The 23702-nt window shown below is 41.1% G+C and overlaps 1 protein-coding gene across 2 annotated transcripts in view; it reads right to left on the reverse strand.

Moving 5' to 3' along the window:
• The window catches only part of vps41 (VPS41 subunit of HOPS complex), a 181061-nt gene extending 160073 nt beyond the window's left edge, over positions 1-20988 (reverse strand). Inside the window, exons 1-2 of one of the 2 annotated variants that reach the window (XM_067980957.1) lie at positions 20934-20988; positions 10525-10563 (exon numbers count right to left, since the gene is read on the reverse strand). In XM_067980957.1, the coding sequence (XP_067837058.1) occupies positions 10525-10563; positions 20934-20951 (57 nt within the window). In that variant the 5' untranslated portion in view covers positions 20952-20988. Of the gene's footprint in view, positions 1-10524; positions 10564-12854; positions 12914-20933 lie in introns of those variants that run through there. The other variant, XM_067980963.1, reaches the window with a different exon arrangement.
• Positions 20989-23702: the final 2714 nt, after the last annotated feature.

Below are 23702 nucleotides of genomic sequence, written 5' to 3' on the forward strand. Positions count from 1 at the left end.
TAAAACCACGAAGACAATTACTTAGGAACTCCAGTTATCCCAGGACAACCATGAATTATTGATTGTCTGCCAGGATTCCACCTAGGGGAAATTAAAGTGGCAGGCCAACTACTTATAATTTCTTGAGTCCACCAGATAAGCTCATGTGTCCTGTTACGGCATGTGCAGTAATATTTTATTAACATATGGTTACTATAATGAGTAATACTTTCTACATAGTTTTAATACAATTGACACAATCTAATTCTTCCTTCACTCACTGAAAACAACTAATCCACGCCATAGCATTGCTCCTTTGTATAATGTTTTTCTGGATCGAAGTGATGGATGACTGTGCTAGGTAAAGGAATATTCTTTTCTTCAAACAACTGACAATGCCAAGCTCTAAGATTAGAAACAATAAAGGCTAGGGGAACCGTCTCATTTCCCACCCCACCCCTCAACTTTCACAACTTATGCAATTCACCTCAACCCCAAGGATTGAGGACTGTCCCCCTACTGTAATGTCATTATTCTAATGCCGTTCAATAACCTATTTAATACAACACCGATTGAAAAATCCAGGCTAGATTGTTAAATTTCCTCCAAATGCGCAAAACAGAGGACTATTTTCTCCTTAGAGCTACAGGATTCTATGATTCAGAATAATACATAGGGACAAGATTTGGACTGGCCAACCTTATTTCACCCAAGTCCTGGTATCTTTTTATTAAGCTGTTTTTCAGAAAATCTTATCATCATCAACTGATCCTTTAACTTTAGAAGGGTGTTAAACATTGGTGATTAATATATTAAATGGGGAACAAGAAAGCATACATGATGGAGGTGTCCAAACTCTTCCATCTGACCTGCAAAGGCCCGGCAATTTAGTCCCATTTCTGCTTATAAAGAAAGACTTGCACGTATTTAGAGCTTTTCATGACTTCAGGATGTCCCAAACCACTTTACAACCAATTAAATAAGTGTAGTCACTGTTGTAATGTAGGAATCATACATCACAGAGGAAGCTCATTCGGCCCATCGTGCCTGTGCTTTGAGAGAGCTATCTAATTAGTCCCTTTCCCCACAGCCCTGCAATTTTTTTCCTTTTCAAGTATATATCCAATTCCCTTATATTTCTTACTTGTGGGCCTGGGGGTTTGGAGAGAGTGTTTTTAGCACTATTGCCTCATTTGGTGGATGAACTGCAAATCAAACCACCAGTATCTGTAACTAGAGAAATTTGAAAATTAATGGGCACATGGTTTCAACTTTATATTTGGCCCGAGGATCCATGGTATGCACCTATGTAGCCCGTGAAGTCAAAATGCTTGAGCACTCGTGATACAACCACAGCATTTAGGAGAGAGACAGACTAAGTAGTAGAGGATTCAGGGGCATGATGAACAGAGCAACAGAGGATTCAGGAGAAAGACAGAGATGTAGAGAATTCAGAAGAGAGATATGAGTGGTATAGGATTTAGCAGAGGAGGACGGAGATATAGGAGAGTTGGCCGAAAGCACACTCACAAAAGGTAGGTTTTGATGGGGTTTTAAGGCTGGAAAATAAGTAACAAGGTCACTCAGATTAGGGAGAGAGTTCCAGAAGAAGGTGAGGCCAAAACAGCAGAAAGCCCTGCCACAGATGAAGAATGCTGGAAGGGAGTATGGGGAGTCACATGCTTGTAATGCATATAACAGGCAATGTACTTGTTTATGTCAATGATGGCCTTCTGTTAAAGGTTACTAGAGGAACAAAAATGCAAAAATTGCACACCAAAATGCCCAGGTGGAAAGCATATTTCAACACAATTTTCTGTGAAGTAACAAGCAAATTTATAGCAGCGCAAGAAATGTTGCAAATCACAACTGAAGCAGTAACTCGACTGTAAGAACCAGCAATAGGGTACAATCAATGTTGGGGTTCAATGTACAGTGATCAGTACAACTATAATTAGATTGGTGCTTTATAACTGCCTTCTAGGTATTTGATCTCTCTATCTATACACACTAACATTGCTGCCCGTACCATTTCGTATGGAGGAAAAACACACATAAAGGAAGTTACATTTTGTATCCCTTTTAGACCCGGCATTTAAACTTTTAAGACCATTAGTTGGAACCTTGTTTTGAGCTCTTATAGGATGTCACATAGTAGGTACTCTCTATCCATCTATTTGGTGTTGATTTAGACCCTGGTCTCTGAGGTAAGGGAACACTGTATTGAGGCACTGTACTACACAATTCCCTGGATAAGGAACATGTCAACTTTACGCATTTGCAGTCTTAAAGTTTCAACAATGTATACATGGAACTATTTACATTACCTGCCAGTTTGTTGTACTAGACTATTTAATCTATTGATTATAGCATTTGTATTATGTTTGGTCAATAACTACAGCACTGCTCTTGGGATGCCAGCAACTGAACCATACTAACATTATTTCTTTTGCTCTCCAACTGCCTTTTTTTAACACTGCAATTTATTCATGGGTTATCTGTGCGTTTTCCATCTTCCAGGTCAAATGAGGTTGCAATGAACTCATCCAAGAGACCATCAAAACCAACCAATGTATGAAGCATGGACTCATTTCATTGAAAGCAATGGTATCTAAGATATTAAATTATTGGTCCATAGCAATGATGATGGATGCACCATCATGCCATAGACTTATCCAGTTCCACAGGTGAGTCAAAAACCATTGGTGTACAATGGCAACAATAAATGCAACATCAGAGCAGTCACTCTGTCCCGCACAAGCCCAAAACTGTACAACTCAGAATGGAGAAAGAGAAACATCAGTCTAGTCCAGAACTGAGCTAGTAAGTTACTAGTCAGCTAACAACAATTGGTGGAGGGCAAAAGAAAGGACCAATCAGAACAAAGAATGAACTTGCATTTATATAGCACCGTCTCAGGATGTCCCAAAGTGCTTTGCATCCAATGAGTTGCTTTTGAAGTGTCAGCCTATATTATGTGCACAAGAGCTGAAATGGGGCTTGAAGACACAATTTTCTGCCGTTGAGGCGAGAGTGCTTTCGAGGTGACAAGATGGCACGTGAATGTTGTTTGCTCAGGTGCCTTTGGAAAGTAGGCCTTTAATACCACCTTGGATACCACCAAAAGGTGTCAGCTCTCTCAGTGGTGGCACTCTCAGTCAGAAGGTTGTGGGTTCAAGTCCCACTCCAGAGACTTGAGCACATAATCTGGGCTGACACTCCAGTGCAGTACTGAGGGAGTGCTGTACTGTCGGAGGTGCCGTCTTTTGGATGAGACGTTAAATCGCGGACCCATCTGTTCTCTCAGGTGGATGTAAAAGATCCCATGGCACTGTTCAAGGAACAGCAGGGTAGTTCTCCCCGGTGTCCTGGCCAATATTTATCCCTCAACCAACATCACTAAAACAGATTATGTGGTCATTATCTCATTCCTACATTACAACAGTGACTACACTTCATAAGTACTGAGGTTGTAAAAGGCGCTATATAATTGCAAGTTCTTTCTTTTTTTCTCGCATTGATATTTATGACACTTAATTTTCCTTTATACAGATTTACATTTCCTTTACCTTCATTGAGAACCTAGGAACAGGACTAGGCCATTCAGCCCGTCGAGCCTGTTCCGCCATTCAATGAGATCATGGCTGATCTGTACCCTATCACCATTTACCCGCCTTGGCTCCATATTCCTTAATACCCTTGGCTAGCAAAAATCTATCAATCTCAGATTTAAAATTATTAATTGAACTATCTTCTATTGCTTTTGGAGGGAGAGAGTTCCACACTTCTACCACCCTTTGCGTGAAGAAGTGTTTCCTAACTTCTCTCCTGAATGGCCTGGCTCTGATTTTAAGGTTATGTCCCCTTGTCCTAGACTCGCCAACCAGCAGCAAAATGTTTCTCTCTATCTACCCTATCAATTCCTTTCAAAATCCTAAACCCTCAATCAAATGACCCTTTAACCTTATATATTCCAGTGAATGGTTGAAGCCCCAGCACAGATCCTTGTGGAAAGAAAAGGAAAGAAATAACTTGCATTTATATAGTACCTTTCACAACCTCAGGACATCCCAAAGCGCTTTACAACCAATGAAGTACTTTTGAAGTGTAGTCACTGTTGTAATGTAGGAAATGTGGTAGCCAATTTGTGCACAGCAATGAAATAAATGACCAGATAATCCATTTTACTGGTGTTGTTTGAGGGACAAATATTGGCCGGGACACTGAGAGAACTCCCCTGCTCTTCTTCGAATAGTGTCATATGATCTTTCACATCCACCTGAGGGGACAAACAGGACCTCGGTTTAACGTCTCAGCCGGAAGACTTCACTTCTGACAGTGCAACACTCCCTCTGTACAGCTCTGAATTGTCAGCCTAGATTATGTGCTCAAGTCCCTGGAGTGGGGCTTGAACCCATAACCTTCTGAGTCAGAGGTGATATTGCCACCACTGAGCCAAAGCTGACAATTCCTAATATATGGCAGGTCAGATGTTAAAACCTTCCAACGTAACGATGGTACTATCTGTGACTGGTCAATGCCAAGTGCTGGGCAGCGGGTAAATAACCCAGCCACTTCAGGAAATTGGCAACAGCTTCTGGCGGATGAATGCCTGGAGGAAGGTAGTGGGGCCCTCAATGGAGGAAATGCCATTAAAAGATGGATGAGCTAATCCTTGAATTAGCCAACGGCATCCACAACCTGCAAGTCGTGACGCAGCTGCAACATATAACAAGTCAATGAAAGAGCGACCACGGACAGTCCGAAACACAACACCAGGGTTCAAGTCCCTGCCTTAAAATGGAGGACAGTAACAGGAGCTCCGACAGCGGTCGGCTGATGATGATATTCCTAATGTACGTGCGCACAATTTCTTTTCAAAAACACTAAAGTATTTGCTCAAATCGCTTCACGGTAAATTACATATTTACTTAAAAATGTTCTTATTTATTTAAAAAAAGAAACATTTTAATATCACTGCTTCACATGTCAAAGAATCATAGTGCAGGAAAGCTTTGTTCTCCAAGAACAACTACCTGGAGAAAACTCTCACAAGCGTAAATAAAAGGAAAATCAATAATTTTGTTAAATTTTAATAATCCTGCAAACCCACAAATATAACCACTAATGTTCTGAGTTGAAATGACAGTTGTTGTGTTTCTATGGAAACCTGCTGCAACCAGTAACAAGTTTTGACTTGTAGCAGGACCAAGACATGAACAGAGAGACATTCTAACCGTACACCAGGATAAAAAAGGCATCGCTGAGCTTCAGAAAAATCAATTTTGTGTGCAATAAAGCTCTACACCATAATATATTTTAATTTGTTCCAACTCATAAGATTTAGCATTATTGATTTTTATTGGTCTGGAGGTTCCTGCATTAAAAAAAAATCAAAATGAAGATCGTACTTTCATGGGTTTAAATGAAGATCTCATGAGTTTGATTTTATAGTCTCATAATGAAATTGTCATTTCTAGTGGACCTTAAGAGACCTTTCATTTGGCTATGAAAATAAAAGTGACCCTACCCCTCCAGTCATTTCTGCAGACCAGTGATTGAATTAATCTCAGAGATCAGACCACAATATAATTTGTTGATTTACACTCTTAAGATCTTACATTATTTTTGTTATGACAGCTTGGGGAATGTCTAGGTTGGGATACGATCAGGTGATTGCCAATAACACATTTTCTTATTGGAAGCACCATAACAGAGAAATCTACTCATTCCCAGAACCAATATGGAAAAGATAAATATTATAGAACATTAAAAGAATAGCAATTAAATAATGTGTCCGCCACTTCTGAAGTCCCAGTTTTCAAAAAAAAATGCAGGAGACAATTATTTTTAACCCTAAATTCGTCTTGTTGTCTCAACCAGGCAACAATCACACTGGCAGGTGTTACGACTGCTATCCCGGGGGTAGTACAGGCCTAGTTGACACTTAAAAAAAATTGCATCTAGGATTGAATTGCTTGCAGCTTTGATCTAGCCTTGCTCTTGAAGTGTCAGCCATGGCTCAGCAGTAGCACTCTCGCCTCTGAGTCAGAAGGTTGCGAGTTCAAGTCCCACTCCAGAGTTGAGCACAAAATCTAGGTGGTACTGCAGTACTGAGGGAGTGCTGCATTGTCGGAGGTGCCGTCTTTCGGATGAGACATTAAACCGAGGCCTTGTTTGCCCTCTCGGGTGGATGTAAAAGATCCCATGGCACTATTCGAAGAGCCGGGGAGTTCTTCCAGTATCTTGGCCAATATTTATCCCTCAACCAACACCGAAAACAGATTTATTTCATTGTTGTTTGTAGAAGCTTGCTGTGGACTAATTGTCTGCTGCGTTTCTTGCATTACAATAGTGACTACATTTCAAAAGTGCTTTATTGGTTGTAAAGCACTTTGGGATGTCCTTAGGTCGTGAACTGCGCTATATAAATGGAAGTCTTTCTTTCTTTACACTGTGGGGTTTCTCCTGGATCAAAATGCAGTTGAAGGCTCTTTGAATTGATTAGAGGCCAATTTATTCTGGACATTGCACCTATCTTTTAAATACCAAAAGTTGCTGGATAGATAGATTAGGATGAATGATATAGAAAAAAAAGTAGTTCAAATAAGAGAGAGAACAGGGAATAAAAAGGATGACCATACAAGTAGAAGTGTCTAAAATGATTTAATTTTATTTAGAATTGTATTTTAAGTACTTATTCTTGTTGTACAGTAATACCTAACAAATACCTGATAAATAAATATCCTGCTTGAAATACCCTTGCACAAATAATGTTTCTCCCCCAGCAATTTCTGCATCATTTAGAGCAGGAGTGTCCAAGCTTTTCGTCCTCAGCGGCCCAATATACTCCTATTAATATTACCAACTTGAAATATATGCAAATTAACAGATATCGGTGTTCCAATTTAGCGTTTATCTGCCAATGAAGCAACAGCACTAAAAAGAGCCCTTTCACAAAAATCTCTGGGTACACCAAGTTAAAACATGACAAGCCAACAAATAAGAAATCCCAGCAGAAAATAGACTTGATTTGGCTGGGATTGGAGAATCAGATTCAACAGTTAAAAGGAGTAGAATGAAAACCAGCAAGTCAATCTCAGAACATTTCCCTTCTGTTATAATGGACATTCTCATGTTTCTTTAAGCTCTGCCAGTTACAATTCAATCAGTTGTGATGTTCCCAAGGGGTGCAACCGCGGGGACCCCGCCGTCTCCCCGACCGCGGGGACCCCGCCGTCTCCCCGACCGCGGGGACCCCGCCGTCTCCCCGACCGCGGGGACCCCGCCGTCTCCCCGACCGCGGGGACCCCGCCGTCTCCCCGACCGCGGGGACCCCGCCGTCTCCCCGACCGCGGGGACCCCGCCGTCTCCCCGACCGCGGGGACCCCGGCTCTGCCATCTCAGCTGTGACTCACCTGCTGCATTTCAATCTACCAGGGTTGAGGCAACGAAGTTAGCAGAAATAATAGGAATATGGGAATATCATATGGCAGAATAGCCCACTTAAATGAATAAGTTACGTTGGTAAACAGATGGGATCCATTTAATATTACAATAACGAGGTTACTTCTGATATGTAAGCGCATGAGCTGAAAACCAAAAAAAAATTACAGAACTGCGAGCAGCCTACGGGTTAAATATACATTCATACATGGTGAAATGTCCACAGCCACTTCCCCCCACATAAACACATTTAATAATGCGTTCGTTCCCTATGCACAGGTATTACAAGTTTTTTTTTAAAAAGCTATCAGCTAGTTTATCAAACACAACATTGACTCCATTTGTGCCTTTATGCTAAATGCATTGTAGTGCTCAATCGGGACAAAATATTTAGAAAGAGAAGGTCCTCTAGCCCATTTGATTGCATCCTTCCAAAATACCAACCTTACTATCCTCTCGTTTCAGCGTGTCCTGGCTTCAACCTCTCTCTATTCTTCACATTTATCCTAAATTTGTCCTTCACAAGTCCTGAACCTGTACCTTTTTGTCCTGTTCCTTTTAAATATCTGAAAAGTATTATTTTGGGCTTCCTTTCCCTATCCTATTAAGTATCTTATGTAACATATCTGAGAAATCGGCTCAAGATACTGAGGCTTACCAACTCGTTCCTCACTGCTCTTCCCTTGAACACTGGGAATTAAACTGGTTACTCTCCTCTGCGCTGCCTACAAGGCCTATATATCCTCCATATGTCACGGCTACCAGAATTGTACCCAATACTTCAGCCTGACCAGCTTACTATATAGCTTCAGCATGACCTTCGGGGATGTGAAGTCAATTGATTTGCCATTATAACCCAGCATCCTATTTGCTCAGTTTACTGATGCATCACACTGTTTAGACATGGTAAGTGAAGAGTTGGCTGACATCCCTAGATCACTTTCAACTTAGTAAGTTCTATCCCATGAAGTACAGTTGCCTCCCAATATGCAGTACCTTCTTTTTGTCCATTTGAACTCCACTTAATACTGATCAGCCCAGATGCAAACCATGCTGAGCTCCCTTTGTAAGCTATTGGCCACTTCCTTTGAGCACAGATTTCCTCCTCCTCCCCACTTTAGTGTAACTACTTTGCACTGAGACTGTGATTCCATGTCATTTATCTGTTTGAGGAACAAAAGGAGTCTTAACAGAGACTTCTGGAGCTCCACTCAACACACCCTCTTCCTCACTGTGATGCAGCTCCACATACAGCTACCCTTCACTCTCTTGCCTTCACCCACTTACTAATTCAAGTTCAAGTCTTGGCCTTGAAAACTACTGATCGTAAGTTTGTAAAAGAGTGTCTCGAGCGGCAATTTGTCAAACGTCTATTGAAACTCAAGGTGCACTTAGGGTTGCCAACCCTCCCGGATGTCTCCCAGAACGGGACATTAATCTCCCGGGCACTGCTGCTAGCAGCCCGCGAGAACTGTGGCTTTTAAATTTCTCACCATGATGTCACATTTCCCCCCACCAACTATCCAATGGTGGGGGGAAACTGAACAATTGGGTCCCTTAAATACCGATATAACATCCCAAAGTTACGAGCCTTTTGATAAAACTGTTGGTTCAGACGGTGCTCTCTGCTATTTCAAACTCACAACCTGCATACTCAAACAGCGCACCTGACTATCAGCAGTACCATGATTTATAACACGTTTGAGAACAGCAGTAAGACATCTGAACCAAATAAATATTGTTACCTTCTGTTGCACTATGAGAAAACTACATTCTAAATTTCTGTAGATTTCTCCAACAATATTTTGTAATAATCAATAATAGGAGTTTCGGCTTATTTTAAATACTATGCAAAAGTATGTCAAAGAATGCTAGGTGCATTCACTGCTGAGGGAGGTTAATACACTGGCTGCAATGCAGCTACATAATACAGCAGGACTCCCAACGATAATAGAATTCAACAAATAAACGCAGAGCAGTGTACACATGGAGTCACTAGCAAATCCAGGTAGTAAGCTTGTGTATTCTAGTCAGAAAAATGCAGTTGACATTTGAAATTAAATAAGGTTTAAAAAAAAACAATGGACAATAAATATAATTTTTTGGTACCTTCCAGTGAAGTAGTTTACATAACATTTGTATTCCAACAGGCATCTCCAAAATTTAGAACTATTTTACAATTTGATATCAAGTTTTCCTAATATTTGCTTTTGAAAACAGAAGGCAATTACTTGATACCAAGGGGATCTGGTTCTCGAGAATTTTTCAGCCAGTCGCTGTGACGACTGGAAAGAATGCAGTAAAATAAAGCTATTGGCTTCAGATATTTTTAGGTCATTTATTGCATGCAGTCATATTTCAATAGTATGACCTATACACACTGTCATTTGTATACTGTTTGATCTGGTGAGTGCATTTGAAAACAACCACACATTTTAGTTCATTGCTGCATTACAGTAACACCTGAATGCCAGCGCTGCACTGGCAATGGCGGCATGCCAGCTTTGCACTGGCACCACAACAGCATATTAGTGTTATATGAAATTAACGCCCTAGCAGCCTGTCCTGAAATAGCTCATTAGTGCTGTATCTGCACTAAAATAGTGCACTAGTACTGTATTTGTACAATAGCACTTTAGTGCAATATTTGTACTAAAACACTTAGTACTGTATATGTACTAAAATTACACAAACTGTATACAAAATATCACACTGGTGCTGTATCTATACTAAAATAGGGCATTATTGTACTACAACAGCACACTGGTGCTGTATTTGTATTAAAATAGCATGCGTGCAACATTTGTACTAAAATAGCACATTACAATTGTACTTGCCTTAAACTAGCATTCACTGTATTTGTATTAAAATACACTGGTACAGAATGTTATAAATCAGTACAGTAGTGCTATATTTGTTAAAATAGCACATTAATACTGTATGTTATAAAATATCACAATACTGTATTTGTATTAAAATAGCACACTTGTGCTCTATCTATACTAAAATTGCATTCTGGTGCTATGTATTTGTACCAAAATAACACCCTAGAGCTGTGTTGGCATTAAAATAACACACTTGTTCTATATTTAAACTTACCTCTGATTCATCTGTGGATTCTTCAAAGTTTTGAGTAACCTGTAACAGATAGGTAGACTGGGATTAGAGTATTATATATAATTTAAAATGGAATTGGACAATTACTTGAAAAGGAATAATGTAGTAGGATATAGGGATAGAACAGGGAATTGGGATTAGGGTAGACAGCTCTGTTGAAGAGCTATCACAGGCCCATGCATGATGAGCCAAACAGCCTCCTCCTGTGCTGTAAATAATAATAGTTTTCCAGTGAGGCACATTAGCTGCCACTTTAGATGGTTTAATTGGGAAAGTATTTTTTAATATTAAAAGAACATCTTTTGGCCATTTGGAATGTATATGATGACTGGAGGTAATGGTGGGCTGCCTTCTTCAATTGAGTGGCTTGCTAGGCCACATCAGAGGCATTAAGTGTAAACCACATCATGTGGGACTGGAATCGTAAGTACGTTAGTCTACACCGAGCATCCTCTGGTACCTCCCCCAAGTGTTTGTTAATCATTTTGAACCTTGGCAGCAAGTTTCAGGGGGGGCTATTTGACCATGAGGGCATCAATCAAGACCTAGCCCAATTCTGCCCTTGTGTTCATATAGACACAGGTACACTTATACCAGGAGTCATCAGGGTGCAATCAAGAATAATAACTTGGCTATCTTTTCACTCACTAACCCAGGGCCAATAGACCAAGTGGAGCGGCCCTACCTCCACCTCAGCTGAGTTTATCTAACTCAGCATAGACCGGGTCTGTGTGGCTCAGCTACTCACTGGATAAGTTCACTAAGCCATCAGGACAGGGGGGGGGGGGGGCGGGATAAAAGGGTTATGTGCCTGAAAACTGCAAAGCATATCGAAAAGTACTGTCTTTGTCTGCTTATTGTATAAATATTGAAAAGTTATTAACCATTAAATGCAGACAAAAAATATCAATGTCGAATCTACATAACGGGCACCATAAGTTTGGCAAGTTCTCTAGATGTACTATGAAAGCTTTATTTTGGAATTATACCGCAGATTAAATGTTGATGAAATGCAGTGATGTTCATTAAAATTATTTGTTATTACTATCTGTAACAAAGTCAGAAATCTACTGCACAGACAGGTTTAACTGATCGTACTTTTTCAATGTACGTGAATTCATCTTCAAAAGACCGGTCCCCTCCAAAGATTTAAACAACAGCGAGGGTCAAACATTCAAAGTAGTAAAAGACAAGTTTAGGATGGAAGTTCAGGACGTTCTTCATGCAAAAAGAGTGATCAACATATGGAATGGATTCCTAGGTAGTGTATGGGTTAAAAACCTGTAAACATTTAAGGAAAATATAATGCTGTGATTTGGAGGAGTTAGGGTCTTTCTGGATAGATGAGCTAAAACTCACTTATTATTTCATCATCTCCACCATGGCACTCCATTGCAATCTAATGAGAATACTCTAAAGCAAAGTAGTTCAAAGAACACTATTGTCACTGCAACACAAGTAAATTTGACAAACTAGAAAGCCCAAACTCAAATCCCACTCTGAACTGACATCTGGATTCAGTTTTGTTTAGACAGCAACTTTCATCCATCTCTGCCTAGTCCTTTTGGGCAAGGGAGGAAAAACTGGAAATTTCTTCCCTCTTAACTCAATGTGCTTCATGGTGGATGAACCCAACAGCAGTAGTGATGACATCCTCTGTACCAAGAATGGCATATTTAAAGAGAAAGAGCTATTCAGCTCTTCAAGCTGTTCCTTCTATAGACCGTTTTCAATCTACCTGATCATTGCATTTAAAGGTGTTGAGATAAAATTTTACAAAAAACATTCCTGATTTCCCCCCCCCCCCCCACCGCTGCCCACAAAGATAGTTGAGTGAAACTCTGGAACATCTATCCTTACAACTCCATTATTCAACACTGACTGGTTGTCCACTGTATGGCAATCCCAACCACATAGCATTGTTTTCCAAGGAGTATTTCATAATATTAAAACTGATGGTGAACGCAAAATAGTAACTATTCTGAATGACTACTTCCTCAGAGTATTCACGAGGGAAGCCATGAGAAACATACCCTCTCCAAACAAAGGTATCCCAAGTATAATCCATGACTTCACTATAAATGAGATGGAAGTCTTCGAAAGGGTAAATAGGATCAGAACAAATAAACCACCGGACCTGGATGGTATTTATCTTAGAGTGCCGAGAGAGACTGGGGAATAGATTTGTGAGGCACTGACAATCAGAGTCAATGGACAATGGTGCCAGAAGATTGGCAACAAGCAAATTTAACTCTCATATTCAAATACAGACACAAAACAGACACAGGTAACTACAGACCCATTAGTCTTACCTTCATTCCATGTAAAATAATGGAATCAATCTTCAGGAGTAAACTTGAGGATCATCTGTACAACAATAACCCTAGTTAACAACAGTCAACATGCATTCAGAAGGCATGATCCTACCTGGCCAATCTCCTCAACTTCTGTGAGGAAATGACAACCCAAGTGGATTCTGGGAAGCCCTATGACGTGGTGTACCTAAACTTCCCAAAGGCTTTTGACAAAGTTCCACGCGAAAGGCTATTAAATTCAAAGCTGAGTGGATTCAGGGTAAACCCTGGGAATGGATAGGAAATTTGAGGGGTGCAGCTCAGAGCTCAGTGCTGGGACCACTATCGTTTCCAATTTAGATAAATTAACCTGTATTCAGAGCCACAAATGCAAAATGGTCAAATTTGCAGATGATACCAAACTAAGGGCAACAGAATCTTAAGAGGCAACTAAGAAATTACAGAATGACTTAGACAAAATTTGTGGGTGGGCAGAACAATGCCAGATAAAATTTAATGCAGACAAATGTAAAGTGCCACACATGGGAAAGAAAAATAGACCGTATGCAAACTCCATGGGTGGCAATGAAATAGTTACAGATGAAGCTGAAAAAGACCTAGGAATCTTAGTAGACTCAATGCTCAACATGTCCGACTAATGCAGAGCAGCAATCAACAATACTTACAGGATGTTGAAATCCATAGTCAAAACAGTCCCAGAATCCTCTCCACATCAATGTCCCTTTGAATATTGCATGTCCAAAATTACACACCACAGCCCTTGTCAGTGATCTGTATTTTAGCAGATAGCTGTCAAGTACAGGCATTATACTGGGATGACCAGGAGTGTTAGCAGGGATGAGGGGTTCCAGAATTGATGAGAGGTTTGAGATTTTGGGATTTTTTCACTGGAGTTGAGAAAATTGAGGAATGACCCAATAGTGATCTGCAAGATCTTGAAGGGTCCAGATAGAGCAAATAGTGATAGATTGTTTCCACTGGTTGACAAGACAACAACCTGCATTTATATAGCGCCTTTAACATAGTAAAACATCCCAAGGCGCTTTGCAGGAGCGTAGTCAGATAAAAATTGACACTGATCCAAAGAAGGAGACATTAGGACAGGTGACCAAAAGCTTGGTAGGTTTTAAGGAGCTTTCTAAAGGAGGAGAGAGAAGCGGAGAGGCGGAGAGGTTTAAGGAGGGAATTCCAGAGCTAAGGGCCTAGACAAGTGAAGGCACAGCCGCCAATGATCTGAAAGAAGTGGGGGATGCACAAGAGGCCAGAAATGGAGGAACACAGAGTTCCTGAAGAGTTGTAGGGCTGGAGAAAGTTACAGAGCTGGGGACCATGGAGGGATATGAACACTGGGATCAGAATTTTAAAATCGAGGTGTTGCCAGACCGGGAGCCAATGTAGGTCAGTAAGCACAGCGGTGATGGACGAATGGGACTTGGTGCGAGTTAGGATACGGGCAGAAGACTTTTGAATGAGCTTAAATTTATGGAGGGATATATTGAGAGGGCACAAATTTAAGATCATCACAAAAAGAATTAAAGTGGAAAAAGTGTCTTTAAAGATGGTGGTTAGAATGTACGAATATACGATAAAGGACAGGAGAAAAAAACAGGTCCATCAAGTCTGTACTGCCAACCCACACACTCCATTAAACCCATTCTCTCCGCGCCCACCCCCACCCCGCCAGCAGTCTCACAATCTCCTGGGAGAGGCAAAATAAAAGAAAAATGTGGAATTCTCTGCTACAAACCATTGTGGAAGCATCGTTCATAAATTCTTTTAAAAAGGAATTACGTAGTTGTTTGAAAAAGAGGAATATTAAAGGGTATGGGGAGCGAGGAGAGTGGGATTAGTCTCAGTGCCTCATATGGAGAAAAACATCGACACAGAGTTGATGGGCCAAATCGTCTATTCCTGTGCTGAAACATTCAAGGACTCTGCATTTTATAGCTCTTTCTACCCTTACAAATTCTTCATTAATCACAGCAGTCCAGTGTATTTCATCTCAAACAACAAAGGAATATAACGAGCTAAACATGTGGAATAACTTGGTGAATGTTGAGGGATTTGGAAGAGTAATTTTTGTTAAAATAAATAGGTTGACTTCTGTTAAAGGTGAAATTAGATACAATATACAGGCTAATAATAAATTCAATATTGTTTTCTGTGCTTAAAAAAAAACTTATCCAATAATTTGAATTAAGCAACATAAATAACAAAGAGGGAATTTAGTGCTGAAAAAATGAATCAGATATTTTGAATTAAGAGGAATAGACTATATACTATTACACAGTCATCTCTGCACTTTAGTTACCTCTTGCTTCCACAATAATGGATGCCCTAAAGCTGGGCTTGTGTGGCAGTTCCAGAATTTGATAGGCAGGTTTTCAGGTGAATACCAGAGTTTTGTGTATAGAACTTGCTGGGTTTTGGAGTTTACAAGCAACGTAGACATATTTAGCAAAACGCCCCAGATAAAATCTGTCCGGAGCCTTGTGTTACAAACACTGCAAGTGATTACATACATAGCCATCAAAGATTTAATCAGCTGTTTCTGCCTTAAAACATATCAGCACTGAAATAGAAAGCCCTAAAATGCTTTACTAAAACATTCCATTACTGCAACCAAACCCATTATATGTAACGACTGTACCAAATCCAGGAACACTTTTTTTTGTTTCATCCTGTTAAAAAGTAAATATGGTTGAATGCCACCATGAAATAAAGTAAATGCGGCATCCAGTGGATTATAAACCTCATAATGGAGCAAATTGTGCTGAATTATATATTTTATGCCATGAATGTAGTATCACAACTCGTGAGATGCTATAGCTTTTGGCCCATTTCAGTCTTAGCAAAATGTCGGCATGGGCTTGCATAACTGATCTTTACGGTGCCACGTTGCCTCTGTGATAGTGATTGCCTCCAGCAAAAATGAATCGACAAAAGTTAAATACCTTCAGATAATACTCTTGAAAAGTTTCTATTTCAGTTGAAGAGATCTCTGCTCCCAAAAGATTGTCTAACGGACCAAAACGTTCATCCAAAGGCAGCCCCACCATGGTCAATTTCATCTCATCCCTCCAGGATACTAACTCTACTGTCTTCCCATTACAGCCTGGAGCTGTGTCTTAGGAGGAGAGATCAGTGCCGTGGCCTCAACCACCTGTACAAGCTGTCGATCACCCTCTGTGTAAAGAAATATTTCTTGATCTCTATCCTAAACTTGCCCTTCACAGCCCTGACCATGTGCCCTCTTGTCCGGCTGTCCTGGCATATATGAAAGAATTATTTCATGTTTACTTCCTCTATCTCATTGACTATCTTGTATACCTACACAAGATCCCCTCTGAGATGTCACCTATTTGAGGGTGAAGTGCCCCAGCGTATCCAGGTGTCTCTCAATAAACTTAACCCCCAACACTGGTGATCAAACTCGCTGATCTCCTATGCTAGACAAAATATTTTGACACTCTTTAGTACCACCAGGATGCTGCAAAAATTGTTCAATTAGCCAGGCTGCAATGCGACTTTGAAAGGAAACTTTTTTTGTTTACAAGCTCTTGATGACATAAAGGCTGATTTTATCAAATCAGTGGAGAGTCTCCAACTGCCCCACGTATCAGGAAGTCACAGGCGCATTGCCCACCATTTTTCATCTGTTAATTTTATTCATATAATCATCCCCATCATATCAAAATAATTATCTAACATCATGAATTCATCACAAGTAGTTTGTCCTAGAGTTCAGTACCAGAGAGACCCTCATCTGTTGCTACATTACAACAGTGACTACACTTCAAAAGTACTTCATTGGCTGTAAACCGCTTTTGGGCGTCCTGAGTTCAGGAAATGTGCTATATAAATGCAAGTTCTTTCTCTTTCTTATTGTATTTATTAGTGTTCCAGGAGAAGGCATTGCTTGCAAAATAATCAAATTTGCAGATGATCCCAAACTATGTGCTAGAGTCTGGAACTTAGAAGGAGGAAATAGATTGAGGAATGGGATACCAAGATTGACAAATGGTTTTCAATGTAGACAAGTGTGCACTTATGCACATGAGGACGTAATAAGAGCACTGAATATAACATGAGTGGGTGTCAGTTAAAGGTACTTAGGAGAGAAAAGGACTTAGGAGCGATCGGTGACAACTCAGCGCAGTTAGGAGAACATGGCCAAGACAAAAAGGATCCTGGGCTGTACTGCCAGATGAATCATTGTATAACTAGGAGCACAGTGATAGCTATATAAGGCTTTGGTAAGACCTCATTTATAGAGTACTGTGTCCAGTTTTGACCTCCCCATCTGATGAAGAACATTTTGTCTTTGGAGTATTTGCAGAGAAGGCCAACAAAGATGATCCCCAACCTGAGCACATTGTGCCATGAAGACAGACTTGATGCCTTGGGTGTGCACTCATTGCAGAGACAGAGACTTAGAGGTAACCCGCTCCAGATGCTTAAGATTATTAAAGGCAAGGAGAATATGAAGATATACAGTATGTTTAAGTGATAGGGACAAGTGGATCTTGGGACCACAAACAAATTTTAAAAACAGCAGGTGAGGTTGAATATCTAGAGGGTCATTGACCTGTGGAACAGGCTTCAACAGGAGGTAGTGAAGGCTGAATCCATATCGTTCAAGAGGATGATAGATGTATTTTTGGTAAACAAGGTGATCATAAAGAGTAAATCATTCTGGAAAATAATGAATGGATTTGGTCTTCTGGGTCTTGCCTGATCATCAAAAGTCGGAGAGGAATTTTTGACAGAGAACTACTAAATTAGCTGAAGGACTGTGTTTTTTCTTTACTTCCCCCAGGAAGGGGGGGGGGGCAGGGGAAGAGTCATTGAATACATTCAAGGCTGAGTTAGACAAATTTTTGATCAGCAAGGGAGTCAAAGGATATGGGGAAAGGGCAGGAAAGTGGAGTTGAGGTTAAAAATCAGATCAGCCATGATCTCATTAAATGGCGGAGCAGGTTTGAGGGGCCGAATGGCCTACTCCTGCTCCTATCTCTTATGCTCTTATCCTCCCCAACCAAAAAATGTTTGGCATTCAAGAAGACAATGCAGCTTTGATTGGGCAAGAATGAAGTTGTTTCTAAACTGAGTACCAGATGCTGTGACATTTCACAAAACACATACAATTTTCCCTACTGTTTCCCTAATGGCTTCATCTAACCGTCAAGCTTTAAGTTACTCATTAATTAGATTTGGTTTGTGTCACTTGGTAACTTTGAACGCCAATTCGGTTGGTGAAATACAACAAGATGTAGAAACAAATGCTTTTCTTTCCATAACTACCTGGGAGGTGTATTCAATGATTTGCAAAGCCTTCTACCTCTATAAAAATGATCAAAATTGCACAATCAGCTGGCTGCGGGTTTGAATAGGGGCCCCATTAAAAAAAAATCATCTCTTATAGGCAAGATAGCTGGATATTGAAAATTCAAAAAATAATGCAAATCTTCATTCCCAGATACATCTTGGCTCACTGAAAAAGTAAAAACAAACCCGATTTGCAGTTCTACATTAAAAGGCATTATATAAATGTAAGTTATTGCAGTAAAGTTTTAAAAGGAGAACCCGACAGTATCAAAATGCCCAAGTTACATTTATCCAGTGTTTCTGTGAGCCATTTCCTCACTGGACTGGGCAGGAAGGTTGAGAAGAATCATAGTAATAGGCATCTGGCCTATCAAGTCCGTTGTAGTGGTTTTAGTCATATAAGCCACCTAGTCTAATCCCAGTCGCTCCCCATACTCTTTCACTGTGCTTTCCCACTACAACTGTGATGCCAGTGAGAAGCAATTCCACTTCACATTGGTGCTGCAGTTATAGTTGAAATGAAGCCTGAATCCGGAATCAGATCCCACTCTAGCACCAGACGGAAGCGGAGCAAGACTTCCTGCAGTCACTTCAGGCCTCGACACCCAATTTATACTCAAGTTTAGTGCTGGTGCAAAACGGAAAACACTTGCAGCAATGTTAAACTTGTGCAAATGCACTATTAATATTCCTCTTTTTCAAGCAACTATCTAATCCATTTTAAAAAATATTTACAGACCCTGCTTCAACAGCTTCTGGCAGTAAATTCCACTGTGGTTGAACTAAGGTCTGGTACAAGTATTTATTAAAGAGTCATTCTGGGGACGTAGACGTTGCTGACAAGGGCAGCATTTATTGCTCATCTCCAGTTGCCCTGAGAAGATGGTGGTCTTTTTCTTAAACCACTGCAGTATGTGTGATAAAGCTGCTCCCGCAATGCTGTTAGGTAGGGAATTCCAGGATTTTGACCCAGTGTCGAAGGGAGGGTGATATATTTCCAAGTCCGGACTGTTCGTGACTTGGAGGTGATGGTGTTCCCACACACTGGCTGCCCTTGTCCTTCGAGGTGATAGAGGTCACGGGTTTAGAAGGTGTTCCCGAAGCCTTGGCGACTTGCTGCAATGCACCTATAGACAGAACACGCTGCAGTCATGATTCACCGGTGGTGGATGTTTAGGCTAGCGGATGAAGTGCCTATCAAGAGAACTGCTTTGTCCTGGATGGTGTTGATCCTCGAGTCTTGTTGCAGCTGCATCCATCCAAGAAAATGGAAAGTATTCTATCACAGTCCTGAATATAGTACAGAAACTTCTGGCATAAAATGATTGATGGTGGCAAGGCCACAGGAGTATTTACAGGATGAAATGCAGGCTTACAACCCAGCCACAAAGATTTTGGGCCTATTTTAACAGACATATTTGCATGGAATTTTAGCAACATCCCCTGTTATGAACTACAAGGGCATGGATATTAAACAGCAGTAGAGGCTTATTCTTCAAAATGGTCATGCAAGGTTTTCCTTCTCAGGTATTACTCACTTTTCTCTACATTATATAAAGACTGAATGTAACAAACTGTAACATTCATTGCAGTTTTAGCTCAAGCTGCACCCAGGTTTTCAATTAAAACATAAAAGTCAGTTCACCCCCTACTCAGAGACAAACTGATACCTGTCAGCTTTCTCCTCCCCTGTGCAATTGTAGGAATGCTCAAAATGTATACAAGGTCAAACAGAAGGAAAACCCTAGCTTTATCAAAGTTATCACTGCCAGATTAGGGAAGTTGCAGATAGATTTCATTGCTCATTTAGGCAACTTTGAAACTTCAGTTGAGAATTGGATATGTTGGTTACATGACTAAATCTGTGGTAGACAAGTGTATATTACAGTATGAACTTTTACATTTGCTTTTATTATAAGTTTACATTGATTGAAACCAATGCAGTCACTCACTACGTTACCACACACACACATATATACACACGCACGTGTGTTTACAAACTGGGGAGACCAGAACTAAGGGCCATAAATAGAATATAGTCACTAACAAATCCAAGAGGGAATTCATGAGAAACGTCTTCACCCACAGAGTCATAAGAACGTGGAGCCCGCTACCACAAGAAGTTTGAGGCGATTAGCATAGATGCATTTAAGGGGCAGCGAGGTAAAGGAGAAGGGAATGGAAAGAGATGTTGATGGGGTTAACAATTGTAAACAATTTTACAACACCAAGTTATAGTCCAGCAATTTTATTTTAAATTCACAAGCTTTCGGAGGCTTCCCCCTTCGTCAGGTGAACGATGTGAAAATGGGGTTAGATGAAGGATGGGAGGAGGCTCACGCAGAGCATAAACACCAGCATGGATCTGTTGGGCCGAATGGTCTGTTTCTGTGCAGGACGTTCTTTGTAAACCTAATAATCTTTATTTAAAAACACAGCAGCAAAGGGCAACATTCATGCAACGCCATGGCCATTCTATTTCTTTCGAGCAAAGATTTTAACAAAATGAAGTGGGAAGCTGAGTTGAGCTAATCTCATTGTGCCGATGTGAGAATCTAGACAGAAACATAACACTGAGGACTCCCACCCCAACTGCATCCTCCAGGCCCCTAATCCACCTATCGTTGCTGTCTTAAAATAGGCTCCTCAATGTTACAAGTACTGGTACTACCACATACACAACCCCTCTGATGAGGAGAACACGTTCACCATTAACACAACCAACCATCCGCACTCTCTTGTATTTACCTGTTCTACTTCCGCCATGGCGCTCGTGACTCCACACGTCACGTGAACGCAGCCCGTGGTTTTAAACAGCAAAATGCGCATGCGCAAGAATCGCGCAGACTGCTGGGAGTTGTAGTCGACGTTTCTTCAGCCAGTATGGCACATGTGGATGAGCGAGGAGGGAGGGTAAATGGGCCGAACGTGAAGACCCGCAGCTCAGAATTCTGTGATGTGAAAGTTAAATCACTGGGACGAGACTACAATTCCCGCGCCGCACCGCGCTCCGTGACGCTCGCCACTCGCTGAATATTTGATTGGATAGTTATAGCTGCCTGTTCCAAATTCGACATTCCAAGTTCCAATTGTGTATCAGCGTTCCACTGCTCCAGCCCTGCCATCCAGATCATTGGAAACTTTTTGATATAAAAAATAGTCCAGTCCAAGTGCTGCTGGAACCCACATCCAGACTCGACTATTCTAATACTCTCCTGGCTGATCTCACATAGGAACAGGGGTAGGCCATTCAGCCCCTGGAGGCTGTTCCGCCATTCAATTAAATCATGTCTGATCTTTGAAGAAGTAACGGAAGTAGTAGATGTAATATATTTGGATTTTCAAAAGACCTTCCATAAGGTACCACGTAGTAGATTCGTGACTAAGGTCAGAACATGTGGAGTCTGGGGACAAGTAGCAGAATGGATAGCAAGCTGGCTACAAACAAAACAGAGAGTCGGGATTAAGGGTAGTTACTCAGACTGGCAAAAGGTGGGAAGTGGTGTTCCACAAGTTTCAGTGCTGGGACCACTGTTGTTCACCATTTAATAAATGATTTGGACTCAAGAATTGGAAATACAATTTTAAAATTTGAGGACAACACCAAATTGGGGGACATAGTTAATACTGAGGAGGACTGCAACAAAATACGGGAAGACATTAATGAACTTGCAGAATAGGCATGTAATTGGCAAATTAATTTCAACATAGAAAAGTGTGAGTTGGTGCGTTTTGGCAGGAAAAATAAGGAAACCACATACTCCTTGGAAAATAAGAGTCTAAATTGGGTAGAGGAGCAAAGAGATCTAAGGGTACAGATACACAAATCAATAAAGGTAGTGACACAGGCTAATGAGGCCATAAAAAAAGCAAACAAAGCACTGGGGTTCATTTCTGAGGTACTGACCATAATTTTCCAATCCTTCGTGAATATGGGGATGGTGCCAGAGGACTGGAGAATTGCAAAGGTTACATCCTTGTTCAAAAAAGGGTGTAAGGATAAACCAGGCAACTACAAGCCGGTCAGTTTAACCTCGGTGGTGGGGAAGCTTTTAGAAACGATAATCCGGGACAAAATTAATAGTTACTTGGACAAATGTGGATTAATAAAGGAAAGCCAGCAAATCGTGTTTAACCAACTTGATTGAGTTTTTTGATGAGGTAACAGAAAGGGTTGATGAGGGCAATGTGGTTGATGTGTATATGGACTTTCAAAAGACGTTTGATAAAGTGCCACATAACAGGCTAGTCAGCAAAATTGAAGCCTATGGGATAAAAGGGACAGTGGCAGCATGGATACAAAATTAGCTAAATGACAGGAAACAGAGAGTAGTGGTGAACGGTGTTTTTTTGGATTGGAGGAAGGTATGCAGTGGTGTGCCCCAGGGGTCAGTAATAGGACCACTGCTTTTTTTGATATATATTAATGATTTGGACTTGGATGTAGAGGGCACAATTTCAAAATTTGCAGATGACACAAAACTTGGAAATGTAGTAAACAGTGAGGAGGATAGTGATAGACTTCAAGAGGATATAGACAAGGTGGTGGACTGGACTGACACGTGGCAGATGAAATTTAATGCAGAGAAGTGCAAAGTGATACTATTCGCAGAAAGAATGAGAGGCAATATAAACAAAATGGTACATTTCTAAAGGGGTGCAGGAATAGAGAGACTTGAGGGTATATGTGCACAATTCTTTGAAGGTGGCAAGACAGGTTAAGAAAGCGGTTAAAAAAGTATACGGGATCCTGGACTTTATAAATAGAGGCAAAGAATATAAAAGCAAGGAAATCAAAAGCAAAATACTATGGATGCTGGAAATCTGAAATAAAAACAGAAAATGCTGGAAAAGTTCAGCAAGTGAGGCAGCAACTGTGGAGAATGAAACAGAGTTAATGGGCCCGATATTAGCACCCGCTATTGGGTCGTTCCTGGCGGGGGGGGCTCCGAAAATCGGGGAATCCCGGAGCGGGTCGGGAGCCCGGCTCCAACCCGCCCACTTCCGGGTTCCCCACAGACGCGCCGACGTGCGCGCGCAGCCCCCGCATGTGGGAATCCCGCAGGCAATTAAAGCCAGCGGGATGCCACTTGACAGTATTTATCTTGCTATTTCAGGTCATTAACAGACCTGATTAAGGGAACATGTCAGGAGGGGTAGGATTTTAGAAACAACTGGGACTGTTTCCCATACTGGGGGAAACACTCCAAGTTCAAATGGACGTGTTGTAGCCATCATCCTGTGGCAGCTGCAAAGGTTTATTTAACAGGTAGGTGGGGGGGGAGACTCTCACTCATTGCAGGAAGCCACTCTGTCACTTGGGACAAAGTTTGGCCTCCACCACCCTCCTCCTGACAATCAAATTCACCAACTTGCACACTTACCCCGGGGTCCAGAGACATGTACCTACCTTGCGGACCCCCTCAGATGTACATCTTCCGGATGGGGGCCGCCGTAGCTGCAGTCATGACCTCCTCGGAGGGCGAACAGCATCACCAGCCTCGCCGGCCAAGCCGT

The sequence above is a fragment of the Heptranchias perlo genome, chromosome 3, assembly GCF_035084215.1.
Source record: "Heptranchias perlo isolate sHepPer1 chromosome 3, sHepPer1.hap1, whole genome shotgun sequence".
Classification (NCBI taxonomy): Eukaryota; Metazoa; Chordata; class Chondrichthyes; order Hexanchiformes; family Hexanchidae; genus Heptranchias; species Heptranchias perlo.